This window comes from Sceloporus occidentalis, unplaced genomic scaffold (genome assembly GCF_023333645.1).
Source record: "Sceloporus occidentalis isolate IW3139 unplaced genomic scaffold, rSceOcc1.0.p SCAF_94, whole genome shotgun sequence".
In the NCBI taxonomy this organism is placed as follows: domain Eukaryota; kingdom Metazoa; phylum Chordata; class Lepidosauria; order Squamata; family Phrynosomatidae; genus Sceloporus; species Sceloporus occidentalis.
In genome coordinates this window covers 3,916,111-3,933,439 of record NW_028317074.1, presented here as the reverse complement: position 1 = coordinate 3,933,439, position 17,329 = coordinate 3,916,111, and the positions used below count along the sequence as shown (strand labels likewise).

The following is a 17,329-nucleotide window of genomic DNA, read 5'->3' as shown; positions in this document are numbered from 1 at the left end:
ACAGAAAAGAAAAGGGAGGGGAGCAAAAACCGTGACATCCAAGTTGGTACACATCAAAACAATGTCACCCTGACAACCCTCCCCCCGACAATCGCCCGCACAAATAACATCAGGAGACCCTTGACAGACACATGGCCTGAGTAGCACGCCAAATAAAGGGAGCGAGGTGCCTCAAAGGTTGCCGACTTCAGCGCTGCAACGAAGGGCGCGAGAGAACGGCCGGAGAGTGGCATTAAGTGCTAAATGAGCGTGTGACGGAAGCCTCCATCACTGGGGCCACTGGAGAAGCCTGACTGCCAGCCTCCTCCCTATTGACTATGGGCCCTGGGTTTGTAAAGACTTCTGTGGCTACCCCCAGCAGTATCATCTCATCACTAGCTGAGGGGATTATCTCCAGCAGACAGCCAGGATCTGCCACCAGGGAGAGGCCGCCATTGTTTAAGTTTAATGTTATATAAATCAGTCTCCCCCCCATTGTATTGTTAATCCCGTTACCGCCCCTGTTGTCTCTGAGAGGCAGATTAAGGGGGCGGTTTGTGTCCCAATATCTTGTTTTATGTTAATGTGTGTTTTGCTGGATATATCCAGCTCTGTGTGTCTAAAATAAATCAGTCTTCGTTTGGTTTTACCCTACACTGAGTCTCGGCGAGTGACTGGGGAACCGGGGAAAGTGTGTTGTCCCAGGCTAAGGGAGCACAAGACAGCGGAGGCAGTCGGTCGGACTAGCCAGCTCCGTGACAGAGCGCAACTACCGGCTAAAAGGCGCCAGTAACGGAGCAGCCTGACAAGGGGAATCCCTGCACGGGCACTCGGCCCACATAACAGCAGAGAAGAGAACGGGGGGTCGAACGGGTAGAGTCAAGAGTGGCGTGTGATGGAAGGCAGGCCACGGGGGAAGAGAAAGAGGGGGAGAAACAAGGGAAAGAAAAAGGAAAAAAAAATAAAAGGGTGGGGAGGGGTGTTGGGGCCAGAGGAAGGGAGAGGACTGGGGGTGTGGACCAGGGCGCTACATCATGGTCGGGCAGGGGTACAGGACGTAAGAGCTGTAAGTTAGTCCGAAGACGCCTGGGACAGTAGTGAACGGGCGAGGGGACCAGAAGCATAGGCCAGCCAGTGGTACCAGGTGTGTTGATATCTCTCAACCGCATCTGAAGCCGACAGGGCCAATTCCTCCAAGGAGCGCTTGTTGTCCACCCGGAGGAACCATTCCCTAAAGGAGGGAGGGGTCACCCCAGTGTAGAGGTATGAGGGCCTTAGCGGCCGTGATCAGGTGCCTAACAACCGTCTTTTTGTGCCAGGAGAAGGAGAATGTCATGTGTTGTAGGAGGTAGAACTCCGGGGTGAAGGGGAGGACCTTGTCAGTGAGGGACTGAGCACAAGCGTGCACGGCGGACCAGAAGGGAGCAATACGGGGGCAGTTCCACCAGAGATGGAGGAGAGAGCCCGGGGACCCTCCGCACCTCGAGCACTCGTCCGTTGACCCAGGCCGGTAGCGTGACAACACCGAAGGTGGTCGGTACCAATGAGCTAGCAGTTTATAAGACATCTCCTGGTCTTTAGCGCTGAGGGAGCATCGATGTGTGAAGATACATATCTTGCTCCACTGTTCCTCAGTAAGGACGACCTGCAGCGCCGTCTCCCACCTCCCCATGAATGCAGGGGGTGAGGGGGTCAGGGCGGACAGGAGAAGCCTGTATAGTTTGGAGATACCGTGGGATAGAGGGGCATCCGCAGCACGTTATGCTTCCGCGCCAAAGAGCGGTAAACGTTTCGCAGTTGCAGGTAGCGAAGCCTGTCCATCAGGGAGGCCGTCCCCTGGCCGACAAGGCGATCCAAGGGCTTGAGCCCCGTAGGGGTTACAAAAGATCGAAATCTCGGGATACCCTCCGGAGTCGCAGCGGGAAAAAGATTGAGTCCCAACCCAGGCGGAAAGTCGGGGTTATCTCTGAGCGGGGTGAGTGAGGAAGGGACAGAAGAAAGCCGTGTAGTGCGGAGCAGGGAGTGCCAGACCCGTAGCGTAGCGCACAGAAAGGGGTGAGGGGAGGCAAGATGACGCGCCGTAGGCACAGCTAGCCAGGGTAGGGAGGAGATCGACTCTCGACTCCCACCCACTGCTTGTGGGCCGGAGAGCGGGTCTACTCCACGATGCGCAGCAAATGACAGGTGCGGTAATATGTTCACGGGCAGGGAAGGGCGAGGCCACTCCTAGATTAAGGGAGGATCAGCGTAGCAAAACCGATGCGTCGTGATCTAGGGCCCCACAGGAAACGGAGAAAGGCGGAACGGACAGAGGAAAATAAAGAGGGCGGGACGGAGATCAGCAAGGTTTGAAACAGGTAGAGAAGGCGAGGCATGACATTCATTTTGATGGTATTAACCCTACCCAACCAGGAGACCTTAAGTCTCGACCACTTGAGCAGGTCAGATTGAATCGATGTCAAGAGGGGAGGGAAGTTAAGGCTAAAGAGGCGAGAGAAGTCATCTGTCAGCCAAACACCCAGATATCTCAGCTTGGAAGGGCACCACGTAAAAGGGAAGGAAGCAGTCAGGGAGTCCCTGTCCGCTGGGGGTAAGTTGACATTGAGAATCTAAAATCAGCATAGCCCAAGACCTTGTGGCCTGACCCCCCTGCCGTCAGACCCTGTATGTTCGGGTTTAACCGAATGGCCTGGAGCAGGGGTTCCAAGGAGAGCACAAACAGCAGAGGCGACAGGGGGCACCCCTGCCTCGTGCTGTTAGATATAGGAAAAGGGTCCGAGAGAGATCCGTTGATACAAAGGCGAGCCGTAGGAGATGCGTAGAGTGACTGGATCCAAGTCAACAGGCCGGGGCCAAAGCCCATACGCCGGAGGGTAGCTAACATGAAGGTTCAGTCTACCCTATCAAAGGCCTTCTCGGCGTCTGTGGAGAGGAGGATAGTGGGTAGGTTTGAACGTTTGGCAAAATGGAGGAGGTTCACAGCGCGAATGGTGCTGTCCCTAGCCTCACGACCCGAGACGAACCCCGTCTGGTCAGGGTGCACAAGCTTCGGCATATAAGGTTTGAGTTGGTTGGCTAGAATTTTGGCAAAAAGCTTGAGGTCCGAGTTGAGGAGGGAAATCGGCCGGTAGCTCCCACAGTTCTCGGGGTCCTTACCGGCTTTGGGGATAAGAGTGACAGAGGCGGACAGGGTGTGGGCATGGATGCGACCACCCCGTAGTAGAGAGTTTAAGGCCTCAACATACCCTGGGCCCAGTTGGTCGCGGAATAATATTTAAGGGGAAACCCATCAGGGCCGGGGCATTTCCCGGTCGGAGACGACTGGATGGCTAAAAGTAACTCCAGGAGGGTGATAGGGGGGTCTAGCCCCGCCACGTCCTCAGCAGAGATGCGCACACGGATTGTGCGTTGCAAATAGTCAGCAATTTGCGATTCCCGGTCCCCAGTGGAGTGGGGGCCTACCGGAGGAGCGATGTTATACAGTTTTGTGAAGAACTGAACAAAACCATCGGAGATGTCGGAGTGAAGAAGACACACCCTGCCGCCGTCGGAGCGGATTTTAGGGATGTAGGTCAGAGTACGAGAGGCCCGGAGGCCCCTCGCCAAATATTTCCCTGGCTTATCTCCATGTTCATGGAACAACGCCCTGGAGCGTTGGTAGGCACGTTGGTGTTTGGCGTTCAAGATCGAAGCCAGTTCCCCCCACAAAGACACAAGCAGCTGCAGGTCGTCCCCCGAGAGAGTCCTTGTGGGCCCTCTCTGTGTCCGCAATGCGCAGGCAGAGAGAGGCTATCTTCTCTGCGTCGAGTTTCTTGCGCTGCGAGCAAATGCGGATAAAGTGACCCCGAAGCACACTCTTGTGGGCCTCCCATACCGTAAGGCTGCGAACGCCACCCGTAAGGTTCTCGTCAAAATAACTGGTGATAGCCTGGATCGTGTCGGCACACACCAAATCGTCAGATAGCAGAGATTCATTGAGGCGTCAAGAGCGCCGAGAAGGCCGGGCAAGAGACGAGTCAATCGATAGGAGCACCGGGGCATGGTCCAACCAAGTGGTGATGCCGATGAGGACACGACGAACGAGCGGAGGAAAAAATAGTCGATACGGGAGTAGGAGCCGTGCGGTGTTGAGAAAAATGTGTAGTCTCTAGTGGTGGGGTGGAAGGCTCACCAGCAGTCTACCAGGCGGTGTGAGGACAGCAAGGAAGAGATTTTTCCCAGTATATGTCGAGGGATACGGGAAAGTCCCGTAGAGGTGTCAAGAGCAGGGTGTAGAGGGACGTTAAAGTCCCCGCCTAGGACCAGGATGCCCTCCTGAAAGTCTTGTAGTTTAGAAAGCACCTGTCGGAGGAGAACGTGTTGTCGCCTGTTGGGGAGGTATAGGTTAGCGAAAGTGTATTTTTGATTGGCGATAACCCCTTTTAACAGAAGGTAATGCCCCTCGGGGTCGGAACAGACGCCAACCTCCGAGAAGGGAAGATATTTGGAGAGGAGAATAGCCACGCCCCTAGTTTTGGTGGAGGGATTGCTGCTGAAATAGCCGGTAGGGTAGAAGCGATCTGAGAGCCTGGGGGACCTGCCGGAGAGGAAGTGGGTCTCTTGAAGGAACGCTACGTCAACTCTGTCGCGACGCGTAATAAAGGCAAAGTAAGCAACAATGCAGCCTAGAACAAAATCACCGGGGAGGGCGAATGGATTACAGAGAGATTGCAATAGATAAGGCGAAAAATATATAGATCCATAGACACACAAAAAAAAAAAAAAAAAAATTATAACAAAAAAAAAATGATAAACCCAGGCCCAGGCACCGTGGCGTCGCTTTGGTATGGAACATACATAGAAGGCAGATACCCCTGGCACCGTAGGCTCATAGCGGGAAGGAGCGACCAAGGCACAGTTAGCAACAATGCAACCTAGGACAGAATCACCGGGGAGGGCGAATGGATTACAGAGACATTGCAATAGAGAAGGCAAACAGTATATAGATCAATAGACAGAAAAAAAAATATATACATTTGTTAAAAACAAACCCCGGGCCCAGGTACCATGGCGTCGCGTGAACAGATGTATGGTATGGAACACATATAGAGGGCAGATACACCCGGTACCGCAGGTTCAAAGCGGGGAGGAGCATGTAGCCCCTGGACGCGCAACAAAGGCAAAGTTAGCAACAATGCAACCTAGGACAGAATCACCGGGGAGGGCGAATGGAGTGCAAAGACATTGCAATAGATAAGGCGAACAATATACAGGGACATATAGGTATACAATTAGACCTGCAGACGTGGAGTCCATGGAGGAGTATGGCGATGGATGGAGCCCCGCAGGGGTGATAAAAAAATAACAAAAAAAATAATTGTGAGAGGTCGCATATGCGGAATGTAGCGTGGGGGTCCCAGGAACCGCTGGCACAGAGCCAGAAGGGGCTGCGACGGAGGCACACCCCAGGCCCGCAGGTGAAGGGGCATGGCGGCGGAGCAGAGTCACACAGTCAGGCATTCGGCATGGGACATTAGGCCACGGTGGGACCCAGGAGTCGGTGGAGCGGAGCCAGAGAGCTTCGATGGTAGACGTGTTGAAAAAAAAATAAAATAAAAATAAATAAATTATAATAATGTGTACAATTCCGTAGAGTGGCGGTGTGAGCATCGTGGGTGGTGGCCAACAGGGGCGTAGGGGGTGATCACTCCTCAATCTCCTGGCGGCGTAAGAAAGGTTGTGGTGCTGGCGGTTCGCGCCGGGCAGGCTGCTCAGGCAATCCCTGCCTGGTGCGCCAAGGGAGTGGCTGCCTCACCTGCCCGTCATCTGCATCAAGGCCAGACAAAGCCCAGTCGGCCACGGACAAGTCAGGGAGACCCAGGACACTCAGCAAGCGGGGGAGTTCGTGGTGGTGCCGCAGCATCAGTGACGTGTTGTTGTGCTGGATAAAGAGCGCAAACGGATGACCCCAGCGATAGGGGATATGAAGGCGCTGAAGCTCCAGGGTCAGGGGCCTCAGGGCGCGACGGGCCTGCAGGGTGAAGCCAGAGAGGTCATGGAACAGGGTGACAACCGCGCCATTAAGCGCCCACGTGCGCACCTCCCGCGCGCGGGAAATTATGGCCTCTTTGAGGCGTAAGTCCGTCAGGTGACAGATTATGTCCCTGGGAGGACTAGATGGGTCACCACGGGGCCTCAGGGCACGGTGCACCCTGTCCACCACCGCCGAGGCGTCCACAGCCCTGCCCAGGAGGCCGGAGAACAGGGCAGTGAGAAGGGCCAGCAGGTCTTCAGAGGCCTCGTATTCAGGGACGCCCCGGATTCTAATATTTTGTCTGCGTCCCCTGTTGTCCAGGTCCTCTAGCCATCTCCTCACAGCACGGAGGCAGGGCAGGTGGTGCTCAGCAGACCGCGTCACAGCATGGCCTACCTTATGCTGCGAGGCCGAGGCCTCCTCTAGGGGTGACTACCCAGTGTTCCAGTGAGGAGAGGTCGGTACGGAGAGTCGCCACTTCGTCCCGGACCACTTGCCGGAGCTCCGCGATGAGTGTGGAGAAGTCCAAGCGCCAAGGCGCCGAAAAAAAGAGCTGGAGCACCTCAGGCGAGTGGCGAGGCAGCGTGGGAGCAGGAACGGACGTCGCCTCCTCTAGGGAGGATGAGCTGGCTGGTAAGTCTGCCGCGTGGTCCACCGAGGCCTGCAAGGCCAAGTCCGCAGGTGTCCTGAAATACTCCCGGAGGTCTCTCTGGAGCGACCGCTCGGGGTGGGGGGTTCGGCGGGAGCTTTTTTATTTCGCCCCATCACGTCGGGGAGCAGGATGAGAGCAGATTAAAGTGCGGGCGGCAGCGGAGCACAGATCTCAGGCGTCCATCTTCCCTCATTATTCCTTTTAATGGCTGTCAGACCCAAAGGGGTTTGTCCAGAGACAGTCTAGATGCAGGTTTGGAATCTGATGAAGGGTTCTGAGCAGGGTGACCTGTCGATTTCAGGTGTCGAGTCCCTAGCTTTGATTAGCCATGTGCAGATGCCTTTCTAGGGGCGCCGAACGCTTGCTAGGTGCCCCTCTCGCTCCTCCGCATCCAAAAAAAAAAAAGACAGCATTTAAAAGCCGCTCACTAGTGCCCGCTGCTTCACTGCTGAGCTCCGAAATAGGACGTCATATTCCGGCGCTCAGCATGAAATACAGGCTCCCCTAACTGTAGGTCTGTCCCACAAAAACTAAAAAACTGACTGCTTTTCTCGACTGTTTCCACCCTGCAAGATTAACTTTGGAATGCTAAACCCAGGGCCTGGAATTTTTATACCTGATTTCCCAGGAGCCTTGTTTTGTGACTCAGCATTTTTCTAGTCGGCACTGGGGCCCAACTTCCACTGTGTCACATCTTTTAAAAAAAAATCTAGTTTGGAAACACATTTGGATGATCAGCGATGAACATTATTCATATTTCTGTCTTGTACTTACTAAAATATGTCAAAACACAAGGCATATGAGGTCTTTCTAAAATCATAGACAAATTCTTAAATATTTTGTTTTACGTTTGCACTGGCTTTGTATAGTTTGTATCGGTGAAACCATAAAACATTTGGCTTTTTTTCTTCATTTTTTTCCACTTTGGTAGATTTTTTTTCCTTACTAAAGAATGGTTTATTAAAACAAAATACACACATATTATATATATATATATATATATATATATACACACACACACACCCTGTAATGTGTAATGGTCATGTCTCCCAATACTTTTGTCCATAAGGTGTGGGAATTCACAGTTGAAAAAAGACAAAGCAAAAACAAAAATTAAATATATTAAATTAAGTCACAAAAACAAATGCTGGTGAAGTGCCTAAACCAGTGGCGTCGCTACAGGGGGGCAAGGAGGGGCAATTGCCCCCCCTAGGTTATTCCTTGCCCCCCCGCCGAATTTGTAACCACCCAGGACAGTCCCAGTCAGGTGCTAACGACGGCACCTTGCCGTCAGTAGCACTACCTTACCTTAATGGAGGTCTGTGGACCTCAATCACCACCTACCCCGGCGATCTGCCCCTCAAACTGAAGGGCATCACCGGGGCCACCTGATCCGCCCGGTGCCGTCTCGCGCAATGACGCGATGACATCACCGCGCAACTTTATTAACAACTGACAATTGTCAGTTAAAGAGGTATGGGGGCATGCTGCTTAGATGCCTGTATCTCAGGCATCTAAGCAGCTACATACCCCCAACATATACCGTTGGAAAGGTAATCGCCTCACCTTTTCAACGGTATATAGATTGTAAAAGAATAACAAATATTAAGTTAAAAAAATTAAAATGTAAAAAAAATGGATTTGGGGGTCTCTAAAGGCAGATAAAAAAAGATCAAAATTGCCTAGAGACCCCCAAATGAAATTATTTTAACATAAAATAGTTTAACTTTAAAAAAAAAATGTTTAAGTATTCTAGCTAAATGATCACGGTGGTAGCCAATGTTACCACAGTGATCATATAGCTATAAAAAGTTACATTCCCTTTTTAAAAATGGCCAATACTAATTTTAAATCCTATTATGCCTTTGATCATGGGGTTAAATTTAGCCAACGGTAGAGGGAGGCAATTTTTGAAATCCTGATGAACTGCAAATATTATTAAAATCAGCCATTTAGCCCGTGCGGTACGTGAGTAACCATCTCATCCCTGGAGCGCCTTGCATTTTTACTGCAAAACTTATTTTTGCTGTAAAAGTGATTTTTTTTTTCTCCCTTTACCATCATTTCTTTGGGATTGTAACGGGAAAGAATGGTGTGTGCTTCTGCGTGTGAATGGAGATATGAAAGGCGTGTGAATGGTCAGTAATTAGGGTTAAAGCCTTGACGTGGCATTACTGCTCACGTAGGAAGTAAAATTATGGCACAAAAAGTACACATTTGCAAAAACGACATCCCTTGGCGCATCAAATGAGGGGCTGCAACCTGGAGTGCGCAAGACAAAAATGAACATGTCGCTATGGTTAGAAAAAACATATTTTCTAGCCAAAGCGACATATTCCATCATTATTTGTGCACTCAACTTTTGTCCTAGAAATACATGTAGCCCCTCATTTGAAGCTCCAAGGGGTGTAGTTTCTTAAAATGGATGAATTGCCTGAATGAGGGAGAACATGAGTTAATATGTGGATGATTTGTCTGAATGAGGGAGAGCATGAGTTAATGTGTTTGTGTGTATCATAGATGTATAATTGTGTAAGGGCAAAGATGGCACTAGAAGGATGTTTGAGCCTTGGGGACCAAGATGGCACAGGCAGGGTTTATAGGGGACAAAGATGGCAAATCTTATGTGTGTTATCTGGGTGCTGACCAGGTTCTATGTGGGCAGCGTGGTTGGGGTGTGCAACCTGTGATCTATTTTAAATATACCTTTAATGCCGTGTTTTTATGTGAATTCCAATTGATCTGTACCTGCAAAGCTGGGTTTGTGTGTTCTTCTGTAGATCCATATCTGCTATGCTATGTTTCCATACATTATTTATGTATACCTGCAAATACAGGGTTTGTATGTCTGATTCAGTTTATTTGATATATACCTTCAGTGCTGAGATCACAAGTGAATTTCAATTGATCTATACATGCAAAGCTGGGTTTGTGTGTTAATGTGTTGATCTATACCTGCTATCGGCAGCAGGGTCTAATATTTATATATATATCTGCAGCAGGGACTAATATTAATATATATATTGGCAACTGGGGCTAATATTAATATATATGGGCAGCAGGGGCTAATATATATATATATATATATATATATATATATATATATATCAGCAGCAGGATCTAATATTTATATATATCAGCAGCAGGATCTAATATTAGGCCCTGAAATCATTTAGTGCAAAAGTTAAGGTATTGTGTTGTTTAAAGGATTTCAAGGATTAGTCTTACTAAATTGTGGCTTCGGGCTTCCCATGTTGAATGTACAAGTATTGTATTGGCCAATAACAAAAGTATCATTCCATAGCACATTACTTTTTTTACTGTTTTTTCAGTGGTATGATTTAATGGTGGAAATTATTAATGCCCCCCCAGTTTGACTGTGGTATCTTGTGTGCCCCCCCTATATATTGTTTCTAGAGTCGCCACTGGCCTAAACATATCATACTTTACAACCACATTTTGTTACACTGACCTTAATAGAGTTAAGGTAGATCAGAACATCTTCAAACTGACGTAGAAGAAAGAAGCATGAAGCCATACATTGCCTTCCAGGTATAGTATCTGTATATCAAGAAAATAATCATATTGTATATTCCTGCAGTATATGCACTATATAATCAATTATACACACACATATATTTATAAACATATGTGGACTCTCTTCCTATTTATTGAGTTTGAGTGTTTCAGCCACACCAATTGCTAGCAGGAGTATAAAATCAGGCACATAGGAATTCCATCACTGGACGTAGATCTGGGTTTGGCAGATGCCAGGAGAACGCTATCTACCAGAATGCATAGCGCCTATGGTAGAGATTGGTGGAGGAGGGTTAATGGTCTGGGGCTATTTTTCAGTTTTAGGCCCCTTGGTTCCAGCGAAGGATAATGTAAATGCTACAGCATAAAAAGATTTTAGACAATTGTATGCTCTCAACTTTGTTGCACCAGTTTAGGGAAGGTCCTTTCATGTTCCAGCACGACCATGTGCAGAGTTACATGTATGAGGTTTAGAATTAATAATTTGGCATATTTCTTTTTATAGCACCGAAATTCAGGCGTTCATACAAAATACCCCTTCTGCTATTGTATGACAATGATCTTGCCACAGGGATTTACTAAAAAATATATTTGGAGAAAAACATAATTTCTTAACTCAATGTATTAAAGAAAAATAACAATTACTACATCTTTGAGTATTTTGATACCATAACCATTTTTTGTTGATATAGGTTCCAAACTTTAAATTAGTAGATATTAAAGCTAGGACATGCAAACCACTGTAAAGGCAGCCAAGCCTCTCTTAAAAGCACAAACCAAGGGAACTCACAAAAAACAACAGTTAAAATGTTAACTCTGAATTGTTAAATTAGAACATTCTAAGAGAAATAATATGTTCACTTACCACATTCACTGGCTGAGCCACCAACAAGCTGGAAGAACTGTTGGGCAATTTTTAGATGGTCCCTCTACAATTAAAGTAGACACCAAATTAAATTAACGACCATATACAAAAATATATATCTAAAAATACATTGAGGCATACCATGGCTGATGGCTCAACTGAGATAAAAACCAGATTAAAAAAAAAAGGAAAACATGCTTGGAGACAAGGATGGTTGAAATATAATGATAATCTTAGAAAAATAGACCCAGGATTAAAAGGTTAGAAGAAAGACAGTGTAGCATAGGTATGGCACAGAAATGCCATCTAGTGCTCTCCATTCAATATAAAATGACAAACATTTATGTTTCCAAAATGCCCAATTTTTGGGAAAAGGAAATAATTAACAAAAAAGATTTATGTGCATCATCATATTCTGCAGTGTTGCTTAATGGGTTACAATTTGGACTTACACAAACAAGAGGTGAGAAAGATCTTGCTCAAATGAACATACAATCAAGATATTTTTTATCTTACCAGTTCTATTTTAAAAATACCCATAACATATTCTGCAAATACTGTCTGTCATAATATAAACTAAACAGTGTTCTAATATATACATGTATACATAGAACTGTAAAATGTAGTACTTTTATATACTTTAAGGACTAGGTGTATAAAGATGGCTGCTCCCACAAAACACACACATTATATATATATATATATATATATATATATATATATATATATATATATATATATATATATATATACATACACACTATTTAGTGAAGTGTAGTCACTGTTGCAATTTAAAATTGACATATCATATGCCCAATGTGTCAATTATACCATCAGATATCACACAATAAACAAACAACCTGAAATAATAAAGAAACTGCATCAGGTAACTTACCGAGCCTAGTTCATGACCCAAAGCTGCATTTACAACACCTTTAAGAATGTATTCCTATTGGATAGCAGAAAAAAATATTGCGCTTATTCTCATGTTCCTGAGCACAACAGTACATTTCTTATATTATATTTACAAAACTGTGATTAACCCCTTGATGACAATTGCCGGTCCGGGCACGTCACGGAATTTCAAGTCGATAACGACAAATGACGTGCCAGGACCGGCACGACATTAAACGGGTGCAGAAAGCGATCTATTTTCGCTTTCTGCACCGAAACAGCGTTGCTGTAATGCCTCGACCTCGAGGCATTCAGCAACGCCATTATCGGCACAAAGGGGCCATCTCTGGCCCCTCCCCAGGGCGTCAACATCCGCCATACTTTGTATGGCGGCGGACACCCGTTTTAAAAGCGTTTAGGAGGCGATCAACGATCGCCTCCTAAACTTAAATGGTGTCGCTGGAATGCCTCGATCAGGAGGCATCCAGCGACACCAAACACTTACCTGGGGATGGACTGTGACCACTCCGGAGAGCGGTCACAGCCGCAGCTGAGCCGGTGAGCTGGCGGTCCGGGAAAATTCAATAAAGAAAAACAATAAAGTCTAAAAAGTTCGCTAGACGGTCTCCAGACCCTCTAGAGAACTCTGGCTCCACTTGCAGGTTGAATATAGGTACTGCATTCAACCATGCAAGTCAATGGAGCTCAGCTTTCTAATCACAGTGTGATTAGAAAAAATAAATGAAAAATAAAATAAAATTAATAATAATAAAAAAAAAAATAGTAAAAAAACAGTAAAATGTAAAAATAATTTCCCACTGATGTCACTATCAGGGGAACCTTCAAGTTGAAAAAAAATGTTAAAAAAATAAAAAAAAAGGCAAAAAAAATATATATATATATAAAAAATATATTTTTGTGAGCAAGTCCTAAAATTAGCATATTAGCTTAAAACAATTCTCGCATGGAAAGAGTTAAAATACTGGCATATTAAATGCCCATGGGGTGTCTACTTTTAAAAAATGTATGATTTGATGGGGTAAATTGAATTGGCCGGGTTCAACAAGGTCCCAATTAACACGGGGGAAGGATGGCCACACATCTAATTTCCAATTAGAAAAATGCACACGTACCAAATGTGGCCTTTTAGTTCCCCCCAAAAATGACAAACCCATGCATGTGGGGTATCACTGTACTCAGGAGATGTTGCTGAACACATATTGGGGTGTCGTGTGACAGCGGCATATACCAGGAGCTGTAAATTCATACATAAAGTAGGTGTGTGTGGGAAAAATACACACACAAAAATACTACTGCAAACTTTGAAAAAATGCTGGTGGTAAAATGTGTGCATGCAAAGAGTTAAAATACCAGCATTTAAAATACCCTGGGGTGTCTAGTTTTCAAAAATATATGGTTTTGTTGGGCACACTGAAATGGCCCGGTTCAAAGATGTACCAAATAGGGCACGGGCAGTGGATCCCCAAATGCCAAAGTTCAACATTGAAAAATGTGCATGCCCCAAATGTGGCCCTTTTGCCCCCGAACAGCCAGGCAAAATCATTCATGTGGGGTATCACTGCGCTCAGGAGATGTTGCTGAACACATATTGGGGTTGTGATAGTGACATATACCAGAACCTGTTTATTTATACCTAAAGTAAAATGTGTGTGAAAAAACAAATGCAAAAAAATTACTACCATAAAGTTTGACAAAGGCTGATGGTAGAATAAGGGTTAAAATACCAGCATTTGGAATACCCTGGGCTGTCTAGTTTTCAAAAATATATGATTTGATGGGGTAAATTGCATTGGCCGGCTTCAAAGATACCCGAAATGGCACATGGGGGGAAGAATTACCAGATTTGGAAAAAATGGCTTTGAAATAGCAAAACGCTACCTGTACTTATTGCTCCATAACGTGCAGAAAAAAGCAAAAAAACATAAAAACATTGGGTATTTCTAAACTCAGGACAAATAGTAGAATCTATTTAGCAGGTTTTTTTATTACCTTTTATAGATGAGTAAAAGATTTTTCAACTAAAAGTTAGAAACAGTCATTTTTTTCTAAATTTTTCACCATATTTTATACTTTTTTTAATAGTAAACAATATGATACAATCAAAACAATGTCATCTAAAGAAAGCCCTTCTTGTCCTGAAAAAAACAATATCTAATGTGTGTTGGTTTAGTAAACGGGAAAGAAGAAAATTACAGCTAAACACGAGCAGCGCAGAAATGTTAAAACGGCCATTGTCACGAAGGGTACAAAAAGTAAAATCAGCCTTTGTCACGAAGGGGTTAAAAAAAATGGCTGATTCATCAGTCCACTGAGGATGCAGGAATAGTGCGCAGCTCCACCTTATTTACACACAAACCACACAGCTAAGGTATCATAAACATGTATGTATAATGTGCATTATGTGTTCTGTTTATACCGTATTTAAGATTATAAGACAACCCTGATTATAAGATGGCCCCCCCAAAGTTTGAATATTAATTTAGAAAAAAAAGAAAGCCTGAATATAAGACTACCCTATAGGAAAAAAGTTTTATAAGTAAATATGAATTCACATTTAAACAATTTTTTCTTATGTAATAGAAAAAGTATTTTTTGTTTTTATTTCCTTTTATTTGCCAACCTGCCCCCCCACCCAGTTATGCACATCTGCCCCACAGCTTGCTACTCTGCCCCCCATATGTGCCTTATACCCCCCCCTGATATGGCTTATACCCCCTATTTACCACTCTGCCCCCGAGATATTCCTTATTCCCCCCTATTTGCCAATCTGCCCCCCTGATATGCCTTATACCCCCTAGACTTACTGCATCCTTAGACTTGTCCCCCGTGCTCTAGACTCCCCGGTGTCCCCCAGGACTTCCGCCGGGGCTTCTATGACTGAGCACCGGAAGGTCACGCCGGTGCTCCATCATAGAAGCCCCGGCGGAAGTGTTGGGTAGCAGCGGAGGTTGTCTGCATGTATGGTGCACACTTCACAGGCTGCCAGAGAGGAGGATCCAGGTCTCTTGCAACGCTGCGGGGGATCCTCCTCTCTGGCAGCTGGTGAACGTCTGCATGATGCGTGTAGACAACCTCTGTTGCTGCTGGCTGGTACTTCCACCGGGGCTTCTATGGTGGAGCACCGGAAGGTCATGTCACGCCGGCGCTCCGTCATAGAAGCCCGGCAGTAGGGAAGGCTGTCTGCACGCATCGTGCATATGTTCACCGGCTGTCAGAAAGGAGGGGATCTGGATCTTAGTCTTGTAGTCAGACCTCTATTTGAGGTCTGATTATAAGATGACCTCGCATATAAGACGAGGGATGTCTTATAATCAAACAAATACAGTAATATGGCATTTATGTTCATTGACAGTATCTTTACAGACAATTATTTAACTAGCACCAGTGTCAACAAGTGCTTACAATTTCTGTGGACTTATATTTCTTCATGCACTCAGCAGAACAAATATCATGTTCTACATCATATGAGACAATGTTAAAATAAACCCTAGTGGAATGCCATTGATGTATAAATATATTCTTAATGCACACTCCAGCCATTTTAATGCATATGATAGCTGAGAGGTCCTTTTACATTTACGTGGTGTTCCTCTTGTAAAAGCATGTTGGGATTCTGTAGAGTTACCCCTTCAGGATTTGCCCCACTCAGCTATTTTGCGTGCCGAAGATGTGTTCAGCTGAACACATCTTCTTTGTACGTCATATACTTCTCGCCAGCCAGCCTCAGTGCTGGCCTAACAAACACTGGAGGCATTCTATGAGCAAGTGTGGCAATCCCTCCCACTGATTTCCATAAAAGCGCTTTCCTAGTTACAAATGTTTTAAAAATGGTACTTTAAAATCAACTGTGTTGATTTTGTAAACAGTTCAGTTTGTATGCTATAAAGTATCTACCTGAGGAGTCGAGGGTTCCAGGTCTTTGATCAAGTTGAAAGCTTCTTGTACATCATCTATGATTAATAATTAGAGTATTAATATCAAATGAAGTGCTCTATCCATAAAAAAAAAATCCAGTGTGAGGCCACTTACTGTAATTTCTGTTTTATTTGCAAAAAACAAGGTAGTATTGTGAGATAATTCAAAGGGGTAGTAATTCCCAAATATGTTTTGTAGGTCTCTGTGAGGCAAACAGTGTTCTCCTAAATAAACAATTGTTAACTGACTGACAGCTAATACCCTCTGCCTGGCAGGCAGCACTGTCAGACATACTGCACATGTATTCTCGGGTATTAAGGGAGTGTAAAGCCATAATGCAATTTATGCAATGGTACCCCAACTAGAGCATTTTGTGTAGAAGCATTATAATATTTCTGGAAACTAGTATATGAAACTAGTACATTTTTGTTTTCTCCCTTCAAAGGCAGTATGCCCGTTCAGCAGTGAAGTGATGTTTTATGTACATAGGGACAAAGATGTCCCAAAAAGGTCTCCCACAGGTTTTTAAAACCCTGAACCCCCCCTGAGCCTTCGATCACTCCCACTGAGGGATTCTGTAGGTAAACCGACAATCGCGTTTTCAGCTGCCACAGGCAGATTCAGGGAAGTGTGGGGACCTGCCACAACATTCCCCTGCTGCCTGATCGCTCCATAAGAGCGATAGTGCAGCGTTAGCCCCTTAAATGCCGCGGCATTTTAGGGGTTAATACCCGTTTTGTATGGGGCTCTGCTGCTGCCCCCACAAGACTTTTGATCACTCCTACGGGAGTGTACTGCATTTTAAAAGATGGAATTTGGGACAGAAATTAGTTAAGAGCGTTACCTTGTCTTAGGTAATATATCACCAAGTTTAGACGCGCTTCAGGAATAACATCAACTAATGGTGGTAGGACCTGTAGGGCCCCCTCTCCAGCTCTAAACACAACCTGATAATACACAAGAGAAGGCATACAATAAGGACTACAAGTTATATTAGATAATACAGACATGTACAGACACTAGATTAGACTATTAGCTACTGTAAAGACTCGCAGAAAAACAATACAATTACAGGGCACAGACTGAAAACTTACAAGGTTGTGTTTTATGAGTTCTTTGGCAAAGTCAAATGAAGATGAAGCACTGTCCATCAAACTTTTCAGCTCTGCCTGCAACACAAAATGGAAGACTTAGTATCCTTTAAAAAAGTCTACTTTGTTGACCAATAGATTTAATAACTAAAGCAGAGGTTTACAAAGGAGTTGCAGTTTCATTAAAGCAACATTATTATGCATTATTAAAGGGATACTATACTCAAAATAGCAATATATATATATATATATATATATATATATATATATATATATATATATATATATATATATATATATACACACACACACCATATTTTTTCAGAGCAAATGCCTCTATAGCCACTGAAAAGACACGTTTC

General features: G+C 45.3%; 1 protein-coding gene across 4 annotated transcripts in view; it reads right to left on the bottom strand.

Moving 5' to 3' along the window:
• LOC149284415 (intraflagellar transport protein 56) overlaps positions 1-17,329 on the bottom strand; it is a 41,757-nt gene that overhangs the window by 17,148 nt on the left and 7,280 nt on the right. For 3 of the 4 annotated variants that reach the window (XM_089496764.1, XM_089496766.1, XM_089496765.1), the window contains 6 exons: positions 16,971-17,045; positions 16,721-16,823; positions 15,856-15,911; positions 11,942-11,995; positions 11,047-11,110; positions 10,117-10,205 (listed from right to left, as the gene is read on the bottom strand). In XM_089496764.1, coding sequence (XP_089352890.1) covers positions 10,117-10,205; positions 11,047-11,110; positions 11,942-11,995; positions 15,856-15,911; positions 16,721-16,823; positions 16,971-17,045 — 441 coding nt within the window. The remainder of the gene's footprint in view (positions 1-10,116; positions 10,206-11,046; positions 11,111-11,941; positions 11,996-15,855; positions 15,912-16,720; positions 16,824-16,970; positions 17,046-17,329) is intronic. The other variant, XM_089496768.1, reaches the window with a different exon arrangement.